Below are 21,694 nucleotides of genomic sequence, written 5' to 3'. Positions count from 1 at the left end.
AAGAAAAAAGTGAATGAACTAAGACTTTTCGGTAGATTTAGGTCATCTCCGCGTTTATCCTTTCTATTTTTAAACAAACAACAAAAAAGCCGTGCAAGTCAATGGATAATATCCCAAGATCACTGTCCATTCATGAATTCTTGTAATTCATCTACAGCAAATACTTAAAACATGTGTGCATTATTCATGAATTAAGCATAATAGTTACTTAATTTTGTCAGCAATAAATAGTTAAAACCATTAATAATGTATATACTGGTGATGGCTAGTCTTAGAGCCACAGATGTTTTTGAACAGATATAATTTGAATAGTGCAGTTATCATAAAAAATATCTCATTTTCAAATCTATAGGTGTTTTGTCATTGAATAACCTGTTATATTAATAAAGTGTTTGAATTGTCTATTGTGTTCTGATAACTATGTGTGTAGTTTACCATTCTTTGTGGACATTCAATGTTCTGATTGATAAGTAATAGGCCAATTTGTGCCTTGAAGGGAATATACTCAATGGTGACTCGTTCATATGGCTGATAGGTCCAGTAACTACTGTGCCTAATGTCAGGAGTAACAAGGGACTCAACTAAACAAAACCTGTTAGGTAAGGAGTGGAAAAAAAGAGAAGTCTGGAAATACCAGGAGAACACATAATAGAAAAAATAAAAAATAAGACAAAATGAAACACACATCACTATATTAATAATTTACTTAATGAACTCATATATATAGTAATACAATCAAACGAAAGCACAAATATCAATTGACTAAAAAGAACCTTACAAAACATAACCTAAGGAGACATAACATTTAGAAGAAAATATAATAATGAAAAAAGGCATTAAAAGAAGAGGAGACTCTCCCAATCTTTTTGCTAGACCTTCTGAATGTCTGTAGAACAATATATGTGTGTGCCTCTGTTAGCTAAGATCTTGCTTCCTCTAACTGTGTGTGGGTCTTGAGAATGCGATGAGAGTAGATTGAGGCAAGGCTGAATAAAGAGATGCTTTAATTTATGAAATCAAATAGTCGTGCACTATCCTTTATTGTTTCACTATTCTCTATTATATTGACATGGAAATCAGACAAGATGTATCCTGCAAGACGGCCTGATACTTAATATTTTACTCACTTTCAGAGTTTTGATCAGAGCAATTTTCGCAGAAAAGAAGCATTTAAAATGGCAATTTTGAGCAGCAATTTTAGCTAGACTTCAACAGGATTTCTACAAGAGAAATATCTCATATAACATCTTGACATAGAAAAAGGTTGTATCTGACATACCTTATTGCAGTCCTAAAGAATAAAATGTACAGAAATCAAATGTAGACTGAGGATCGTTATGCTAATGCTTGAACTCAAAGTAACAGGATAGAAAAAGAAAATGTATCACTTAAATTATCGATGCAAAATTGTATATTTCTCTGAAAATAAAGGGGTTAACAGTGAACGTGATGACAATTTTACTTTGATTTTGGTTTTGTTCCACTGTTCTATTGGAAGATCAAGTTTTCAAATGTTGCACAGTTTGGGGACCTCACTTTGATTCACCATTTGTTCATACAATTTTAACATTGATCATGGCGGCCTGTGTGCCTCTCAAAAAATAGTATAGCCTGCGAAACGTGGAGGAAATTAATTATATTTATGCATTTAATAACAGTAACAAGATTTGTATTCTATTTTTTATGCATAGATGTATTGTATTTTAAATGGTATAATTGTGTTTGTTCTTTACCATATTATCACGACGATCCTTCATACAAAGAACTCATTAAGACATTATACATTGTTTCATTTCTATAAATGAACTACCTGTCTGTATAAAGAAAGCAGTACTCTGCTGTGTACAATAGTGTTTGTCACAATGGAATAAACAAAAGACCGCAACATTTCGAATCAAAATCAGAACTGCAGTATTCACTATTTAAAGTCTCCATGCCAGTAAGCCTCTCACCAGCACTCTGCTATAGCCTGCAAAACCAAAACGTGTTCGTGATTATATTTACCTTTAGTACAATTGTATTTTATGTATTAAAACATTAAAAATGTTCTTATTATTATTATTGACACCTGATCATTTGTCATTGTCATCTCTTTGCTGCTGCTATCAGGATATATCTGTTGGTTGGGATCACACTAGTGATCTCTAAGCAAGGTATAATGCTCAATATTTTGTTAGTATCCTAATACTTGCTGTCCTCAGGTGGAGGGCCTACACCACAGATGCTGACTACCTCTGAGCTAAGAGGTTTTAGCATGAGAGCCCAACACTTCAATTGCACTGTGTGTCTGAGGAGTAGATACAAACAGCTAATGTAGCTCAATGAGTGAATGGAGCAAGGCCAGTAGTTTGCACGCTCAACTCACTTCCCATTCTCAGGAGTGTAGTACAGGCTGGGCTGTTTTGAGGTTGGATGAATTTTGAAGATGTCTCACCCATTCGTCTTTCAGTTGTAAGTAATTTAAGCCCACAAAAATGAAAAAAAAACAAGGCTGTGTTAGGACAACTGCACATAAAAAAAATCTGCAGATTAAGGTGTAGAACCTTTATTAAATAGCTTGCAACATTAAGTGGTAACAACTATAAAACAAATACGTATGTGTCTACCTCTTGTGTTCTATGGTTCATTTATGTAAACTTTATAGCTCCATTTCAGGTGGTATCCCAAGAGTAGACAGTGGTATAGATTTTAAGTAACATGTAAAAATCATTATTAAATATATTCTCGGGCAATGTGTTGAATTCACTTCCATAGGTTGTGTATACATTTTCACACTCAAATTGTTTCTCAAACCCTTAAGGCTTAAATCCTAGCCTACTTTTATAACAACTACCTAATTAATATATTTTTGCTGCATAACATAAACTACCAATTAGGGTAAATGTATGAAAATATGAAATACCAATTACAGAAACATTTAAGCCCCAGACAATGCAATTCAGTTATATTTCCATAAACGTTACTGGAAGGGGTTTCAAAAATAACCAACACACATATGAGACCTTTCAATCCAATTTTTTAAAGTTAATGTGCTAATGCTATTCTGCTTTGAATAACACCTCTTCTTTAAAATCTGAGCGGGTATGATTTGAATTTCCAATGTTTCATTGAAGTCCTACGCTGGAGCCCCTGGCCAATTTATCTGTTCTCGTTCAGTGTCAGAATAAATCATTAGCACCTCTCGGAAAGAAGCAAATGAGACAACTTATGTATCCAATTGCTTGTCATGCAATCTGGATTCAAAATATACATTGTTATGTTAGATCACATTGAAATAAAGATATAAAGACAAATGGGTATAGCTAAATACAAAGATATCACCTTAAGCGACAAGTGTATAATTCATGTATTTTATAAGTGACTCTTTCAGGAAAAGTCCAGTCATATTTTATAGTATCTTGAACTACATGGCATATAAATTACATTTTAATTTCTTTATTTTGATATAATGTTTATATTCCCAATTCCCGATTTCCAATTTGGTAATAAACACCAACATTTACGGTAAATTATTATTGCGGTTTTCCATATCTATGAGTAATATGACATTTAATTGTCTGAAAAGGTGACCAGAATTATCTGCTGTTTATGATAAAGCTAAAGTGGTTATACCTTGTGATTGTATAAGAGAAAATATAGGCCGTGATTCAATATTTTTGGAGAAACATTTTAAAATGATTTAATATGTTTGGAAATGTTTCTAAATAATTTATTGTTTTGAAAAATATTTTGTGTATTTTTACACAGGATATATTTTTTTACATTGGAATATTCTGAAATATTCTCAACTGTTAATCAAGAAATAAAAGGTCTAATATATATATGTTCTAATAACTTATGTTTAAAGTGAAAATCAAAACAACCATTCTGTGAATACTTTGGCCAGGGCAGTTATGACAGAGTGGAATCCAGACTGAAGCAGAGAGTTGGATTCAAAGAAGTCGGTTAATCTAGCATACACAACTCTGTCAAGGATCTTGGACAGTAGTTGCGAGATAGGGCGGTAGTTGGATGGGGAGATCATGTTAAAGTTGGCCTTTTTTAGAATCAGGGTGATGGTTACATGATTGAAGGGGGAAGGAAATATGACAGAGGAGAGGGAGAGTTAGAATATATTAGTGAAGGGCAGAGTAAGAGAAGGATACAAAGCTAAAGCGAAATGTGAGGAAATAGGATTGAGGGAACAAGTGGTGGGGCTGGAGGACCGAAGCAGAGCAGAAACCTCTGCTGGCATAGTGGGTGCGAGTGAGCATAGAACAGAGGAGGGAGTGGGGCTGGGGGAAGTATTGGTAGGGGTAGGAGAGAGATTAGAGATCTCTCTTCTGATTGCAGAAGCCTTCTCAGTGAAGTGAGTTGCAAAATTGTAGTGGTCAAGTTAGTAGGTGTAGGAGCAGCAACAGGGCGAAGACGAGAGTTAAAAGTGTGAAAGAGGCATTTGGGTTCTTGGGAGAGCGTGCTTATGAGGGTATTGAAGTAGAGGAGGAAAGAGCTGAACTGTAAGAGCAAGCATGCATTTATAGTGGAGGAAGTCAGACACAGAATGAAACTTTCCCCAGCAGCATTTAGTAGTCCTGCAGAATTTGTTAAAGGTAATGTGTCCACTTAGTATGCTAAGGTTGTAACTGGGGTCACTTACAATTTTTGCTTATGAGGTGCCATGATATCTAGTTCAGAGAAGAAGGTGGAATTGTAGAGGGAAGTTGCAGAGCTAGGGCTGGTGAGGTTTGAGATAGATAAAAGGAGACCTTGGAGGTTGGTGAAGAATTGCAGTAAGTCAAGACAGTGAAGGTTTCTACAAGTTGTATGTGCCTATGGTGGTTTAATTTGGGTATTGGGTATGCTGATGTCAAAGGGCAGCAGCTGGTAGTAATATGAAGGAAATTGACCATTTGAGACATGAGAAGCAATACAGAGATTGGTGAGGATGCGATCAAATATGTTTCCCACTGTATGAGTTGCCGAGTCAGACCATTGTGTGAGGCTGAAGAAGGAGGTTATGGAGAGCTGTTAGGGTTGTTGATTGGGATATTAAGGATAAGAGAAAGACTGAAAGAAAGGGGGATATGGTGTAGCCAGGAAGAAAAGTGTTTAATGAATAGGCTAGGATGACCAGGAGGGCAATAAATTATGGCAATTCTTAAAAGTGTGGACGAATGGATTGAACTTCAAATAAGGAAAAGATAAGGTAGAGGCAGGGAAGATTGGTTGAAAGGTACATTGTGAGGAAAGAATGATGCCTACATCACCTCTTTTACAGTTGTTAAGTCTGACAGTATAGGAGAATTGTAGGCCACTGAAACATAAGAAGCAAGAGTAACGCTATTAAAAGGGGACAGCCAAGTCTCAATCAGTGCTAGTAGGTTGAGAGATTTTGAAATGAAAAGGTAATTTATAGCTGTAGATTTCAATTTTCTGTAGACAGAGTGGGCATCCTACAGTGCACACTGAACATTGGAAGATGAGGAGAAATGACATAGTACTTGGATGAGGTTCATGCAATTTCTGATGTACTTTTTGTGAGCAGAGGAGGTGAAGAGCCCTGGGTTGAGAGAGACATAACCAGCTGCTAGAGACAATAAAAAGATGTGAGAGTTGGTTTTGTATGGATGGGTTCTAGGATGAGATCATTTGGGAGTAGAAGAAAGAGAGAGAAGAGAGAAAATAGTGCAGGGTATAATATTAAGAAGGGGGGGATGCTGAGGTGGTTGGGAGGTTGAGGAAAGTGCGGGTAACGTGTGATTTTGACTATATAGGAGGAAAGGAGAAGAGGAGGAGAAGACAGAGCATTGCTCAGATAAGCATGAAAACAGAATGACATGGAGATGGGGAGTAAGTCAAGAATGGTGAGAATAGAAGATACAGTGGTGTACAATGTTTGGAGAAAAAAAAATCTATGATCAATTTAAATACCTTCTTATTTATAAAATTTTTTGGAAAACTCCAGTTCTTATCTTTTCCAGAATGCAATTAGTTGTTTTATTCATAGCATACCTGAATTGTTTAATTTTCTTAAACCTAAAACAAAAATAGCAACAACAAAAACAAACCAATAATGACAAACAAATTAAAAGCTGTATCCAACTAAATATATATTTTTTATATATATATACTTGTAGTTTTTGAAGATTTCAATACACTAGTGTCTGATAGAGTTCCATTTGATAAATTTTAAAAAATAAAAACCCACAAAAGACATAAAAGGAAATAAACTTGCAAACAGGAAATATATATATTGGTCCTTGAGGAAGGATTGGAGTTTAAACCGGGATACAAAATAATTAAAGTTGCTTTGGGTGCATGCCATGGATTGGGGCAATAGTTTCAGGTAGTAATACAACATTTTAAAACACTGGATTTACTCCATAAATGACTAAATAAAGCAAGCAACACAACCACAATGAATTTTTTTCGTAAAATTCACCAAATGTGTGTTCTTTATTATTTATTTTAAAGTTCTGCAAGCGAGATTAGCATTCTTTGTTTTGAAATGCAGTGCCGTTCTATTTAGTGCATAATTCATGCATTCTTTTTACAGCAGGTGATCTATGAAAGAGCATCAACAAGCTACAGATGTTTCCATTGTAAGACTATTGTTTTAAACGGTATCATATAATTAAAAATGTACCAGGTATTGTTATGGTAGAATTTGTGTAACAGAAATGTATTCTTCACTTTGAAAAGGCTGCTGAATGGCAATAGCTAACTGTAAAGATTTACACGTAGACATATATATACTGTTATTTAGACAAATTTCAGCATGTGTTGGGGGTGTTATCAGGTATAATGGAATGCCAAACCTCTCACCAGATATTTGAATATAATGAGGTTTACACTTAAAATTTCTCCTTGTGGACTCTCGGTTACTTGTGGTTTTGTAAAGTACTTGGACACCAGGGAGCTCATACCACTGTGCCGTGAAGTACAAATGCATTTGAAAGTCAATGGAAAAAAATGAAAGTGGGGTGAAGAAAAAAGTCCCCAATTACCCCTTTGGAACTCAGGACTCCAGGCAAAGAACTCCAAATCCTCGTGAAGTAACACAGAGAAAAAATAAAATAAAATAATGCTAGAAAAAGCAAGCACACTGAATCCAAAAGGAAAAGTTTATTCCACAAGGTTCATAGACAAACAGGGGAAAACAAACACCAAGTGACAGAATAAAAGAGAGACAGAATGAAGAGATGCATTTGCAAATAACTGACGTTGCAAATATCTGTGTAGGGAGTAAAAAGCAGTGGATGTCCTTGATCAATCACCTACGGAAAAAGCATTGGTTGGTTTGAATTTCGCTTTAAACAAAAGTTGTTAGAAGATACATATTGTATCTTTATTTCTCGAGTAAGTCCGTAATTTACAACAATAATAAATGTCCTTGTCTAAAAAGGATGTCAATTTAAAATTATTACATTATCATTATCAATTGATTTGCTTTGGCTACAGGCTCACTTAATACTCAAAGTAAGCACTCATGAGCTTGAATATAAACATATATTACGCTATTTAAAAAAAAAAAAAAAAACAACTTTTGTGGTCATGAGAATAGCAGACATCGTCCTGCCATGTTCGTGTATTAAGTTCTAATTAAATTGAAACATTGTCAGCTGAAATTGTTCAATTTGTCTCTCTAAACAGAAAGAACAAGAGAAAAAAACGTGAGACAGAAATTTGCTGCAGGTTGTCGCAATGTCTCAACAAATCGAATAAAATGTAAGTGCAATAAGGTTTGATATCCCACAATTACACGCCTTAGGTAGTTTGTGACGCACAGCGACTGAGCAGCAGTTGGCTCAGTCTGTGTGACAACTCTAATTACGGATAAACCTGATGTGGTGTAACCCTTTCACCAAAGTGGAGTTAAAATCCATATTGCTTTGCAATGGCTTGACAATGCCGCTATGTTCCTGGAAGGGGTTAATTAATTCTATGGCTTGCCCTGCACTGATTTTCTTAGCAGTACATCGAAATTATTTAGTTTGCAAGCTGAAAATTAAATTACCACATCATTCCTAGTTATATTAAATAAAATCGCCAAGAATCTAACAATGTAGAATGTTATCTGCTACAAAATTCTGAAATATTTTCATGCAGTCTGCACATAGTTATTTATTCAGTAATCATGAATATGATGGATGATGGTTAACAAAAGTATAACATATTGGGATGAAATAGCAGAGGGGTTTAACTCAGATTTTTTTTAAAACTAAATTGCCAATTTAAATGTCAATTCAGCACAATTCATTTAAACCAGTTATGGAGTTAAACAAACATTTCAAGTACCATAACCACCACAGCCCTGTTGCCATCCCATGCGGGCTGTCCTTATTGGCTGACAATTTCAGCTGAGCACTCTCAGCCAGTGAGCAGGGTTCTGTATCGGACCTGCTTTGTGCAGTGAAGAGATCAAGCTTCTCTTATAGGAGAAGACTGGATGCAGTGTGGGTGCCCGGGGGCCCAAATAGGTTTTTAGTCCATTCTAAAACAAATAGATAACTCTGGGAGGGCACCAGGGCACTCCTGCCTCCATACTAACTACAGTGAGCTGCAGTTGTTATGGTGCTTGGAGTGTTTATTTATCCTGGGCCATAGACCTTTACTAAACCTGCATATATACACAGCTAGCTGTATTGCTAACATGCTAGTGCCACCATTGGGATAGAGTCAGCTAGTTGTATTGCTAACATGCTAGTGCTACCATTTGGGATAGAGTCAGCTAGCTGTATTGCTAACATGCTAGTGCCACCATTGGGATAGAGTCAGCTAGCTGTATTGCTAACATGCTAGTGCCACCATTGGGATAGAGTCAGCTAGTTGTATTGCTAACATGCTAGTGCCACCATTGGGATAGAGTCAGCTAGCTGTATTGCTAACATGCTAGTGCCACCATTGGGATAGAGTCAGTCATCTATGAGAAATTGTTGGTTAAATGCTGTTTAGCCATTCTTCAGAGTCCATGCCGGCTGAAAAGGAAATTGTACTGACATCTTTGCACACCTTGCAAATATGCCTGCATTGGCCATTATTCCTACCGATTGCCGACAGAGTGGAGGGATTATTGGGAGGGGCTGGGGATGACCCAGCTGTCATGGTCCATATTGGTACCAATGACAAAGTCAGAGTAAAATGGAAGGTCCTAAAGAGTGAGTTCAGGGATCTAGGAAGTAAGCTAAAGAAAAGGACCTCCAAGGTAATATTTTCAGAAATATTACCTGTGCCGCGCGCTACAGCAGAAAGTCAGCGGGAGATTAGAGAGGTCAATGCGTGGCTGAAGTCTTGGTGCAGGAAAGAGGGCTTTGGGTTTTTAGAGCACTGGGACGATTTTGCGCTTGGGTACTGTGGAGTGTGGATCATTATTTAATGTGCAGTTTGCAATATATATGTGTATTATATGGTGTGGCAAATACATATATATATATATTTAATACTAATGTACATTTGGTTGTATGAAATACTACAGGCTTCTTAACTTAGCTTAGATTTGAAAACGTTACACTTTCAATGACATTTCCACAAGGTTAACAGCTAAAAGGTTGAAGTTAAATTAGAATAAACACATGTGCTGTCAGTTAAATGTATACAAAACACTTCATAAGCTAACTACAGGCAGAGCCATCTAGGGAATATCCCAAACTTAGATATGCAATACATTACATCATGTAACAAGTTAGAAAACCTTTTTGGGAAAATCACACATGTGGGGGCTGCTTTATAGAGGACAAAAATACTATTTAACTAAAGGAGAAAGGATAGGATGTTGTCATTCAGCCATTCTCCATTCTCACTTGCACACGGACACCATACACAAGGACATATGCTGAAGCCACTAATACTTTGGTAAGATTGATTATTTACTGACTATTTTTGCATTCTGTAACATTCATCCAATACACCTTTATCTTATATTTATTTGAGTCATTATTTCATTTATTACAATATTATTACAGTGCCTTTTGGGTCTTCAGACACTGGATTATTTTAGTGATAGTCAAGCTATCGTCTAGAATGATTAAAGAAAACAGTATTTATAAGTAATTTGGGAATGGAAGGGTCTACTCCGTATACAGCTATAGATTGCATAAAGACACGCTAAGCTTAGAATGACCCGGAGTGACCTTTTGTCAGTAAAGGTCCACATCATACCTGAAGCGAGCCATAACTATCAAAATTGAAGTATCACCGAAACCATAGTCGTGATGGATTGCACCTAAACGGAAGAGGGTCTGCTGTGCTGGGGGATAGGATGGCTAGAAGGTTGGAGGAGATTTTAAACTAGTAGTAGGGGGGGAGGCTCAAAGCAATCTAGAAAATGGAGATAGCATAGAAATGAGATGGGCCTTAGCTCAGAACAATGGGGGTGGAGATGGGGGGAGAGGGAAGCTCAGAACAGAGGAGGTATGTAATATTGATTCACAAAAAGTACAAATGACTCATGGTAATATAAAATGTATGCTTACTAATGCAAGGAGCCTATATAACAAAATGGGGGAACTAGAGGCAATAGCATACACTAAACAATACGATATAATAGGCATAACAGAAACATGGTGGGATGAGACACATGACTGGGCAGTTAACTTAAATGGGTACACATTATTTAGGAGGGATAGGAAAAACAAGAAGGGTGGTGGGGTATGTTTGTATGTCAGCCATGAGTTCAAGTCAAATCTTAGGCATGTGGAGTGTGACGAGGAAAATGTGGAAGCTTTATGGGTAGATATCTGCTTGGGGCAAACAAAGGGAAATACATTATTGGTTGGGATATGTTATAAACCACCAAATGTAAATATTAATGAGGAAGAACTGCTGTTAGAGCAAATTGGTGAAGCTGCAAATCGGGGGAACACATTAATTATTGGAGATTTTAATTACCCGGACATAAATTGGGATAGAGGGAATAGTACTTCAGCTAGGGGAATCCGTTTTTTGAATGTGTTAAATGACACCTTTATGTCACAACTGGTACAAGGACCAACTAGAAAGGATACTTGTCTGGATCTCGTTATAACAAACAATGTTAATCTTTTAACCAACATTCAAGTAGGGGAGCATTTGGGAAATAGTGATCACAATATGGTAACTTTTGAAATAAACTCAAAAAAGCAAAAGCATGTGGGGTATATTAAAACGTATAATTTTAAAAAAGCCAATTTTAATAAGATTAGGGCAGCTCTACAACATATCGACTGGCATAAACGCCTTAGTGATAAAAACACTGAGGAAAAATGGAAACTATTCAAACAAATATTAGAAAGGTACATTTCACAGTATGTACCATTGGGTAATAAATATAAAAGAAACAAATTAAAACCAATGTGGCTTAGTAGAGAAGTAAAACAAGAGATAAGAAAATGGCTTTTAAAGCATTTAAATCGGACCAATCAGATGCATCCTATATAAGATATAAGGAAGCCAATAATACTTGCAAAAAGGCAATTAAAGTGGCTAAACTAGAAAATGAGAAATTGATAGCCAAAGAATGCAAAACCAACCCCAAACATTTTTTCAAGTACATTAATTCTAAAAAAAAACAAAAAATGAAAGTGTAGGTACACTGAAAACAGAGATGGGTCTGTTAGTCAATGAAGACCAGGAAAAGGCAGAAATTTTAAATAACTATTTTTCTTCGGTATATATTAATGAGGATCCTATGGCAAGAGATATGCATATGATTGCTGAAACAAACTTGCAGATAACTTGTGATTGGATAACTCGATACAAGGTGCTACAGCTATTAAAGAAAATTAATGTAAATAAAGCTCCGGGGCCTGACGGTATCCACCCACGAGTACTTAAGGAGCTAAGTGGGGAAATAAGTGAACCTCTGTATTTCATTTTTCAAGATTCTTTTGTTTCAGGTATTGTACCGGAGGATTGGAGGAAGGCAGATGTTGTTCCTATATTTAAAAAGGGTTCAAAATCCTTGCCTGGAAATTATAGACCTGTGAGCTTAACTTCTGTGACTGGGAAATTATTTGAACGGCTATTAAGGGATAATATTCAGGAATTCTTTGGGAAGAACTGTGTTATTAGCAATAATCAGCATGGTTTTATGAAACATAGGTCATGTCAAACTAACCTAATTGCATTCTACGAAGAAGTAAGTAGAAATATAGATCAGGGTGTTGCAGTGGATGTGATCTACTTGGATTTTGCCAAGGCATTTGATACGGTTCCTCACAATAGGTTAGTCTTCAAACTAAAAGAAATTGGTCTAGATGAATATTCTTGTTCTTGGGTAGAACATTGGCTTAAGGATAGAGTACAGTGAGTTGTCATAAATGGTACATTTTCAAGCTGGACAAAAGTGGTAAGTGGTGTCCCTCAGGGTTCTGTTTTGGGACCACTTCTATTTAACATATTTATAAATGATCTTGAAATGGGCATTGAAAGCCATGTATCAGTGTTTGCAGATGACACAAAACTTTGTAAAGTAATAAAATGTGAGCAGGATATTGCCTTGCTGCAGAGGGATTTGGATAGATTGGGGGACTGGGCACTAAAATGGCAGATGAAATTTAACGTAGAAAAATGCAAAGTTATGCACTTCGGGGTTAAGAATGCACAAGCAATTTACACCCTAAATGGTAGTGAACTAGGGATAACCACACACGAGAGGATTTGGGAATTGTTATAGACAACAAATTAGGTAGCAATATGCAATGTCAATCTGCCGTTGCTAAGGCCAGTAAGGTTTTGTCATGTATAAATAGGGGCATAAATTCTCGAGATGAAAATATAATTTTGCCTCTTTATAAATCGCTGGTAAGACCACACCTTGAATATGCTGTGCAATTTTGGGCACCTGTTCTAAAGAAGGATATCATGGCACTAGAAAAAGTGCAGAGACGAGCTACAAAATTGATAAAAGGAATGGAGCATTTTAGTTATGAAGAAAGGTTAAAAAATGTAAATCTCTTCAGTTTGGAAAAACGGCGCCTTAGAGGGGATATGATAACATTATACAAATATATTCGGGGCCAGTACAAACCATTATCTGGAAATCTATTCATAAACAGGGCTGTACATAGGACACGAGGTCACACATTTAGGCTTGAAGAAAGGAGATTTCATCTAAGGCAAAGAAAATGTTTTTTTACAGTAAGAGCAATACGGATATGGAATTCATTGCCGGAAGAGGTGGTTTTGTCAGAGTCTATACAGATGTTTAAATTGCAATTGGATAAATACTTGCAAAAACATAACATACAGGGATACAATTTATAATTAGTGGGCTAATAGCTGCTTGATCCAAGGAGACATCTGACTGCTATTTTGGGGTCAAGAAGGAATTTTTTTCCTAGTTTGTTGCAAAATTGGAAGCGCTTCAGACTGGGTTTTTTGCCTTCTTTTGGATCAACAGCAAAAGCATATGTGAGGAAGGCTGAACTTGATGGACGCAAGTCTCTTTTCAGCTATGTAACTATGTAACTATGTAACTATGTAACTATGATTGTAAGGGAGTTAAACTGTGATAAGGGTAAAACAGCAACTGTCTTACAGCTCAAAAAAAACTTACCTCTTGCTTTAGCTCTAAAAGTTAAATCTCACTTTCTTTAAAAATGTATAGCACATATGTATCATTCAAACCTTCAACGATATGTATCACTTTTTCTCGCTTTAATATTAAATTATTACAAAATTTATATAGTGAGTATTCACATAAAAATTGTGAAAAAATAAAGAAGGCTGTGAATACTTTTTGAATGCACTGTATCTATAGTTTCTTTTTACCCCTACAGATATTCATTGGTTTGTCTATAGTGATGTCGCGAACATAAAACTTTCGGTTCGCGAACGGCGAACGCGCCATAGACTTCAAAAGGCAGGCGAATTTTAAAACCCACAGGGACTCTTTCTGGCCACAATAGTGATGGAAAAGTTGTTTCAAGGGGACTAACACCTGGACTGTGAAATTCCGGAGGGGGATCCATGGCAAAACTCCCATGGAAAATTACATAGTTGATGCAGAGTCTGGTTTTAATCTATAAAGGGTATAAATCACCTAACATTCCTAAATTGTTTGGAATAACGTGCTTTAAAACATCAGGTATGATGTTGTATCGATCAGGTAGTGTAAGGGTTATGCCCGCTTCACAGCGACAGACCAAACACCCCGTTTAACGCACCACAAACAACCGCAAACAGTCCATTTGCACAACCGCAAACTCCCCATTTGCACAAGGTTGGATACCAAGCTAGCCATGTCCCGTTCCTTGTCCTCACTGATGTCATTGAAGGTCTCTTCCTCCACCCAGCCACATACAACACCAAGGTCCCCGAAAGGTGACAACAAGCCCCCTGGGACACCTGCTTTGTTTGGTCTTCCACCTCCTCAAAGCCACCTTCCTCCTCTGACTCCTCTGACTCCTCTGACTTCTCTTCTTCAGACTCTTCTCTCTTTGCGTTGCCTCTCTCTGCGTTATTATGAGGTGTGTTAAGTAGTACTATTCCTATCAGTTACTATCCCTGTTATGTCCCCTTTTAGAAGACAACCCTGGAGAAGGTCCCAGCGGGACTTCACCAACTAATGATAAAGAAGAAGCTACAGGTTCCAGCCCTGACAGAGACTGGCGGACAGCGCCAGAAACACAGTTGGTCCCTTCTACCTCTGCTCCTTCTCCTTCTTCCCCCTCATCTGGATTGAATCCTGAAGTCCCAGCTTTGTCCCTCATTCACCAGTTAGGGACTCTAACTCTATACGAGGATCTGGACCTCTGTCTACCAGATCCCTTCCCAATGGTGTGGGCGAAAGACCCTGTAATGAAGAAATTAGTGGACAACCACTGAGCAACCTAGGTAGAGGCAGAAGAAATCGGAGGACCCCGAGATTCTTGACCTATGGAAACATTGGGGAACCCACATATTCTCAGAACCCCCACACGTGCACTAAGTTAATCAATGTATTGCATACTTTGACTGAAATATTGAGTGATGGAATTTCCCTGTATTAGATTGTATTGTACTATCTTGTTAAACGGTTATAAACTAGATGGACTGTGGGGCGTGGCTTGGAGGTCCGCGAACATGGCTGCCTAAACCGTGAGCTCCCCGCCGGCCTAGCACTAAACCTCACCGACCGCACAGCAAAACGCTCAAAATGGGGAAAACTCAACGCGCAACAAGCGCCCAAAGACCCGCGGACACCCCGAAATGCACTCCGAACCCCTCCATGAAGCAGTACCTCGTGGCACAGGCGGACCCGAACCAGCAGGCCTGAACTGACTCCACGGCCTCGGGCTTTTCCCGCCCGCGATCCCCGCAGGGAGAACACACGCCAGCGATCTCCCAAACCTCCACCCCTGAGCTGATGTCCATACTGCAGCAAATACCCACAAAAGCAGACCTAAAGCAGGCGAATGCAGAACTCCGCACCTCCATCACTACAGAGCTCCATGCACTGCGAGAGGAGATACAAGGCCTCAGCCAGAAAGTGGCCCAGCTTGAAGCAGACAGCGATCACATGTCTGCAGCACAGGCAGCAAACACTGACATGCTGCAATCCCATACAAAGGTACTGCAGCAAATGGCACTTCATATTGAGAACCTAGATAACAGGGGTAGGAGACAGAACATCCGCATCAGGGGGGTACCTGAGGAACTGGACAAGAAAACCCCTATTCAAGCCACCTTGTCAGATCTATTTAACAAAGCCCGGCCGCTTCAGACGCCTATAGGCTTTGTACCTATACTTCCCTGTACCCCCCTTACCCCATCCTAGCACTTGACCGCCGGACGGACAAGACAGCACTCAAACACCCGACAGACAGGTCTCGGCCATGTCCACTACCCCGGCTCCCATAACGGTTCTTTCCCTCAATGTTAGGGGCCTAAACAAACCCGAGAAAAAATTTCGGGAACCATGAGGGACTTCCTCTCCCATAAGGCATCCATAGTGTATTTACAGGAGACACACTTCAGAAAGGGGTCGCGACCCTCACTGACGAATCAGCACTATCCCATCGGATACTACAGTCAGGGCCGGTGCAAGGAATTTTGTCTACACAGGCGAAGGAGTATTTTGCCGCCCCCCCCCCCCCATACATTTTTCTTGCAGTTTCTAAAATGTTTTAGAGGTGTGACAAAACACTACATTGTAAAGATATTTAGATAGATAAACACTTTTTTTTAAGAGATAAAGCCATTTGACAGCCACTAGAGATGTCCTTAGAAGCAAATGTAAACTCTGCCTTTTCTTATGAAATGCAATATTTACATCTGTCAGACTGCAGGGACAAGCTCTTTTAACCAAAACCACTCCATTACGTTATAGTTATGTTATATATTTAACATGTGTTTTTTTGTTTGTTTTTTTTGAGAAAAATAAGAACAAATTTGTGGTTTTGTAAAGTATATTTTATTAACATTTATTCAACAAAACAAAAATTATAAAACAGAACAATAATAAATAATAAATTCAAGTGCATGTAAACTGCAATAACTATTACTCAAACTGCATGACGTAGTGCAACTAGTATCAAGGTGCTTTAATATCAACATAATTACTATAAATAACTTTTATACAATGAATAAAACTGTACGCTTTAGGCTTCTGCAAGTGCAAATTCACCTAAAGTGCAAAGTGCTTTAACAGATATTGCACACAAACAAAGTGAGAATGGTAGCCTACAAAAACTTAACCCTTCTTGCTTTCGCATTTACAAAATCATGAAGCAGAGTTTTAAAATCAATCTCTTTTGCAATCTGATTTTCAATGGAAATCATTGCAAGTCCCACCAATCTCTCTTGAGACATAGAGGACCAAAGATAATTTTTTATTAACTTCAGCTTTGAAAAGCTTCGCTCCCCAGAGGCAACAGATATTGGCAATGTCAACAATATGCGAAGTGCAATAGACACCAGGGCCGGACTGGGGATACAAAGCAGCCCTGGGAAAAAAAATCTATGCCAGCCCCATAAGTCATTGCGCCATATATTGTCGCATGTAATATGTAAGGCTATGTCTTGCCACCCCAGATGATTGAGTAATTATATATATATATATATATATATATATACATATATATATATATATGTGTATATATATATATACACACATATATATATATATATATATATATATATATATATATATATATTGCTTTTTCTAATATAATATATTGGTCCTTTCAGAGTAAAACATTTAATTATACAGTAAGCATACTCACATGCAGACACAGACAATCTCACTGACACACACAAGCTCATTGATACACAGCCTCATAGACAAACAATTTCACTAATATACATAAGCTCATTGACATAAAAACACAAGCTCACTCACTAGCAGACACACACACACATGCAAGCAAGCAAACTCACTAGCAGGCGCACACACACACAGCTTAATGTAGTGGTTCTGGTGTCTATAGCCTGTCCCTGCAGGCTTTTGAATGTAAACACTGACTTTTCAGAGAAAAGGCAGTGTTTACATTGCTTCCTAGTGACACCTCTAGTGACAGACACTCAGACGGTCACTAGAGGCGCTTCCTGTGTCAGTGCGGATTGGCTGAGATCATCAAGCTTGATGATCTCAGTCATAGAGGCAGAGACCAGCATGACGTTGGAAAAAAAAAAGTGAGTAAAACACTATTTTTACAAACACACACAGACACTACGACTGACACACACGCACCATGACACAGACAGACACACACACACACCATGATACAGACACACAGTGACACAGAGACACACACACGACACAGACACACACACCATGACACAGACAGACACACACACACACACAGCATGACACAGACACACACACAGCAAGACACAGACACACACACAGCATGACACACACACACACACAGCATGACACAGAAACACACAAAGCGTGACACAGACAGACCCACACACAGCATGACACAGACACACTCCCACTGACATACATACTTGTTGTTACCTGTGTGGGTGGGTGGGCAGACTGATAGGTGCCCCTCCCCTTCTGTGCCCTATTTGCCCCCTGTCCTCCTGTGTGCTTTTTAGCCCCTTCCCCTCCTGTGCCCTTATGTAGCACCCTCCCTTCCTGTGCCCTTTTTAGCCCCCTCCCGTGCCCTCTTTAGCCACCTCCCCTTCCTGTGACCTCTTAGCCCCCTCCCCTCCTGTGCCCTTTGTTACCCCCCTCCCCTTCCTGTGACCTCTTAGCCCCCTCCCCTCCTGTGCCCTTTGTTACCCCCCTCCCCTTCCTGTGACCTCTTAGCCCCCTCCCCTCCTGTGCCCTTTGTTACCCCCCTCCCCTTCCTGTGACCTCTTAGCCCCCTCCCCTCCTGTGCCCTTTGTTACCCCCCTCCCCTTCCTGTGACCTCTTTGCCCCCTCCCCTCCTGTGCTCTTTGTTACCCCCCACCTCCCCTTCCTGTGACCTTTGTTACCCCCCACCCCCTCCCCTCCTGTGCCCTTTGTTACCCCCCTCCCCTCCTGTGCCCTTTGTTACCCCCCTCCCCTCCTGTGCCCTTTGTTACCCCCCACCCTCCCCTTCCTGTGACCTTTGTTACCCCCCACCCCCTCCCCTCCCCTCCTGTGCCCTTTGTTACCCCCCTCCCCTCCTGTGCCCTTTGTTACCCCCACCCTCCCCTTCCTGTGACCTTTGTTACCCCCCCCACCACCTCCCCTCCCCTCCCCTGCTCACCTTCCAGCCCAGCCAGCCTTCCTGAAGCTCTTCTTGCGGCCGCAGGGGAAGCTCTCCTTGCGGCCGCAGGGGAAGCTCTCCTTGCGGCCGCAGGGGAAGCTCTCCTTGCGGCCGCAGGGGAAGCTCTTCTGGCGGCCGCTGGGTGAGCAGGCTGTTCTGTCTCTGCTCCCCCTCCCTCGCGCGCAGCTTAATGAGACCGGGGCCGGAATATGACGTCATATTCCGGCGCCGGTCTCTTTCTAGCGCGCGAGGGAGGGGGAGCAGAGACAGAACAGCCTGCACCCCCAGCGGCCGCCAGAAGAGCTTCCCCTGCGGCCGCAAGGAGAGCTTCCCCTGCGGCCGCCATCCAAGCTCTCCATGCGGCCGCAGGACACCCACATTTCTCCCCGGCCCCAGGTGCCGACGGCCCACCGGGAAATTTCCCGGTATCCCGGTGGGCCAGTCCGGCCCTGATAGACACATTGGGAGCAAAGCCATTTTTAAGTGCATAGGCTAGAATCTGACTGGATGTCATTGTAGGCCTCAAGATAGGAGCCAATATTGTAAGTTCCTCACAAAGTTGTGCTCCATCCAGATCAGCATCTCCTGATTTATCATCTGCAAGTCTGTACAGTACTCCATAACTGCTTCCCTTGGTACATCCTTAAGTTTTTGTATAGTATAAAGAAACTGGAAGTGCTTACTGTGGTGCTTAATTTGCTCAAATCTCTCATCAAGAGAATTACTACATACATCCAAAATGCTGTAAAAGCACTCAATTTTAAAAATTTTTGCAGGATCACAAATCGGATCATCCGGTGCTTCATAACAAAACATCCTCTTTTTCTTAATTTGTCGCACAATAGGAGGAAACACAGGATCTATTTCCATTTCCAATAATAGGTCTTTTGCCTCTACCAGTAAATCTTCAAACCCTTTATCAGAACGATAATTCTTCAAAAAAGTGGTTGTGGATTCCAGAATATCTATAACATCTGGAAGATACATAATTCTACTTTGGAGAAGTTTGCTAACAAAGTTTATTCTATTTAAGATGTTGTACCACAACACAATAAGACACAAAAATTTAAAGTTATTCAGTTCTCTTGAAAGCGATTCAGCATCAGACCGTGCCATTGCCGTGTGAGAGTTCTCTCTTGAAATTTCAGAGAGCGCATCAAAAATTTCTCCAACCTGGAACCTAAATGGGCGAATAGCATCTATTCTTGAAGACCATCTGGTGTCAGACAAAGGTTTAAGTGTAAGTCTGCCAATGTGCTTCTTTAAGACATTCCATCGAACTGTGGATCCTGACAAAAACACATAGATTTTCTGTACAATAGAAAAGAAGGTTGCAGCATCCCTGCATGACATGGCTGCATCATTCACAACTAGATTTAATGTATGAGCGCTGCAGGGAATATAAAAGGCACGCGAGTTTAAATCCAGGATTCTTTTCTGAACACCTTGGTGTTTGCCCTTCATATTGGATCCATTATCGTATCCTTGTCCTCTCATATCACCAACTGGGATCTTAAATTTTTCAAGTTCAGACAAAATTGCCTCAGTTAAACCTTCCCCAGTTGAACTTTGGATCTGGACAGTGGCGTACACATGACCCATGGTGCCCCGGTGCGAAAATTGATCCGAGGGCCCCCCCCTCCCCCCTCGCGCTTACTCTGCGCGGGCCGGGGCAGCAACACATGGCGGCGGGCACCTGGTCGCAGGGGTTGCAGAGCTGCGACCGCGGTATGTACGCCACTGCATGCAGATGCACACACACTTAAAGGACCACTACAGACACCCAGATCACATCAGCTCAATTAAGTGGTCTAGGTGTCAGGTCCCTCTAGTTTTAACCCTGCAGCTGAAAGCATAGCAGTTTCAGAGAAACTGTTATGTTTCACTGAGGGTTAATCCAGCCTCTAGTGGCTGTCTCACTGACAGCCGCTAGAGGCGCTTCCGCCATTTTAAGACACTGAACGTCCCTAGGAAAGCATTGAGTAATGCTTTCCTATGGGCGGTTTGAATGCGTGCGCGGCTCTTGCCGTGCATGCGCATTCGGAGCTGAGAGGCGGAGGGATCCCCAGCGCCATGGGAGTCCGGCGCTGGAGAAAGGTAAGTGCTTCAGACACAAACACACACTCTCACGAACAAATGCATACACACTAGCTAACAGACACACACATTTACTGACAAAGACACACTCAGCGGCAGACATACATACACACTCACTTACAAAACATACACTCTCACTGACAAACACACACTCACTAACAGACATCAAACAGACTCACTAACACACACACACACAAACACACTCAGTAACAGACACACACAGTAACACACTCACTAACACTCACTAGCAGACACACACACTCTAACACACACACTCACACACACACACACACTAACACACACACACACACACACTGACACTCACACACACACACTAACACTCACACACACTCACTAACACTCACACACACACTAACACATACACACACACACACACACACACACACACACACACACTAACACACACACACACACTCACACTCACACACACACTAACACATACACATACACACACACACACTAACACACACACACACACTAACACACACTAACACTCACACACACACACTCACTAACACACACACACAAACACTCACTAACACACACACTCACTAACACTCACACACACTCACTAACACTCACACACACACTAACACACACACACACTCACTAACACACACACTCACTAACACACACACACTCACTAACACTCACACACTCACACTCACACGTTTTTTTTTTTTAATTTAATCCCCCCAGCCTCCCTACCTTTTGGAGTGCTGAGGGGATTCCCTGGGGTCCAGTGGTGCTGCTGGGCTCCTGGGGGGGCGGTCACCCGGCGGCCGGTCAGGCTGGCTGGTGCGCGAGGGAGCACTCCCCCCTGAGTGCTTCCTCTTCAGCTCCCTCGCGCGCCGCGTACTGATACCGGCGCCGGAAGATGACATCATCTTCCGGCTCCGGTATCAGTGCGGTGCGCGAGGGAGCTGAAGAGGAAGCACGCAGGGGAGAGT

General features: G+C 40.4%; 1 protein-coding gene across 1 annotated transcript; it reads right to left on the bottom strand.

The window, feature by feature from the left end:
- Positions 1-19,148: 19,148 nt before the first annotated feature.
- LOC134566053 (zinc finger MYM-type protein 1-like) lies at positions 19,149-20,228 on the bottom strand. The gene has a single exon (XM_063425765.1). The coding sequence runs from the start codon at positions 20,226-20,228 to the stop codon at positions 19,149-19,151; it is 1,080 nt and encodes a 359-aa protein (XP_063281835.1).
- Positions 20,229-21,694: the final 1,466 nt, after the last annotated feature.

The sequence above is a fragment of the Pelobates fuscus genome, chromosome 6 (genome assembly GCF_036172605.1).
Source record: "Pelobates fuscus isolate aPelFus1 chromosome 6, aPelFus1.pri, whole genome shotgun sequence".
In the NCBI taxonomy this organism is placed as follows: Eukaryota; Metazoa; Chordata; class Amphibia; order Anura; family Pelobatidae; genus Pelobates; species Pelobates fuscus.
This window is presented reverse-complemented; position numbering and strand designations above follow the sequence as displayed.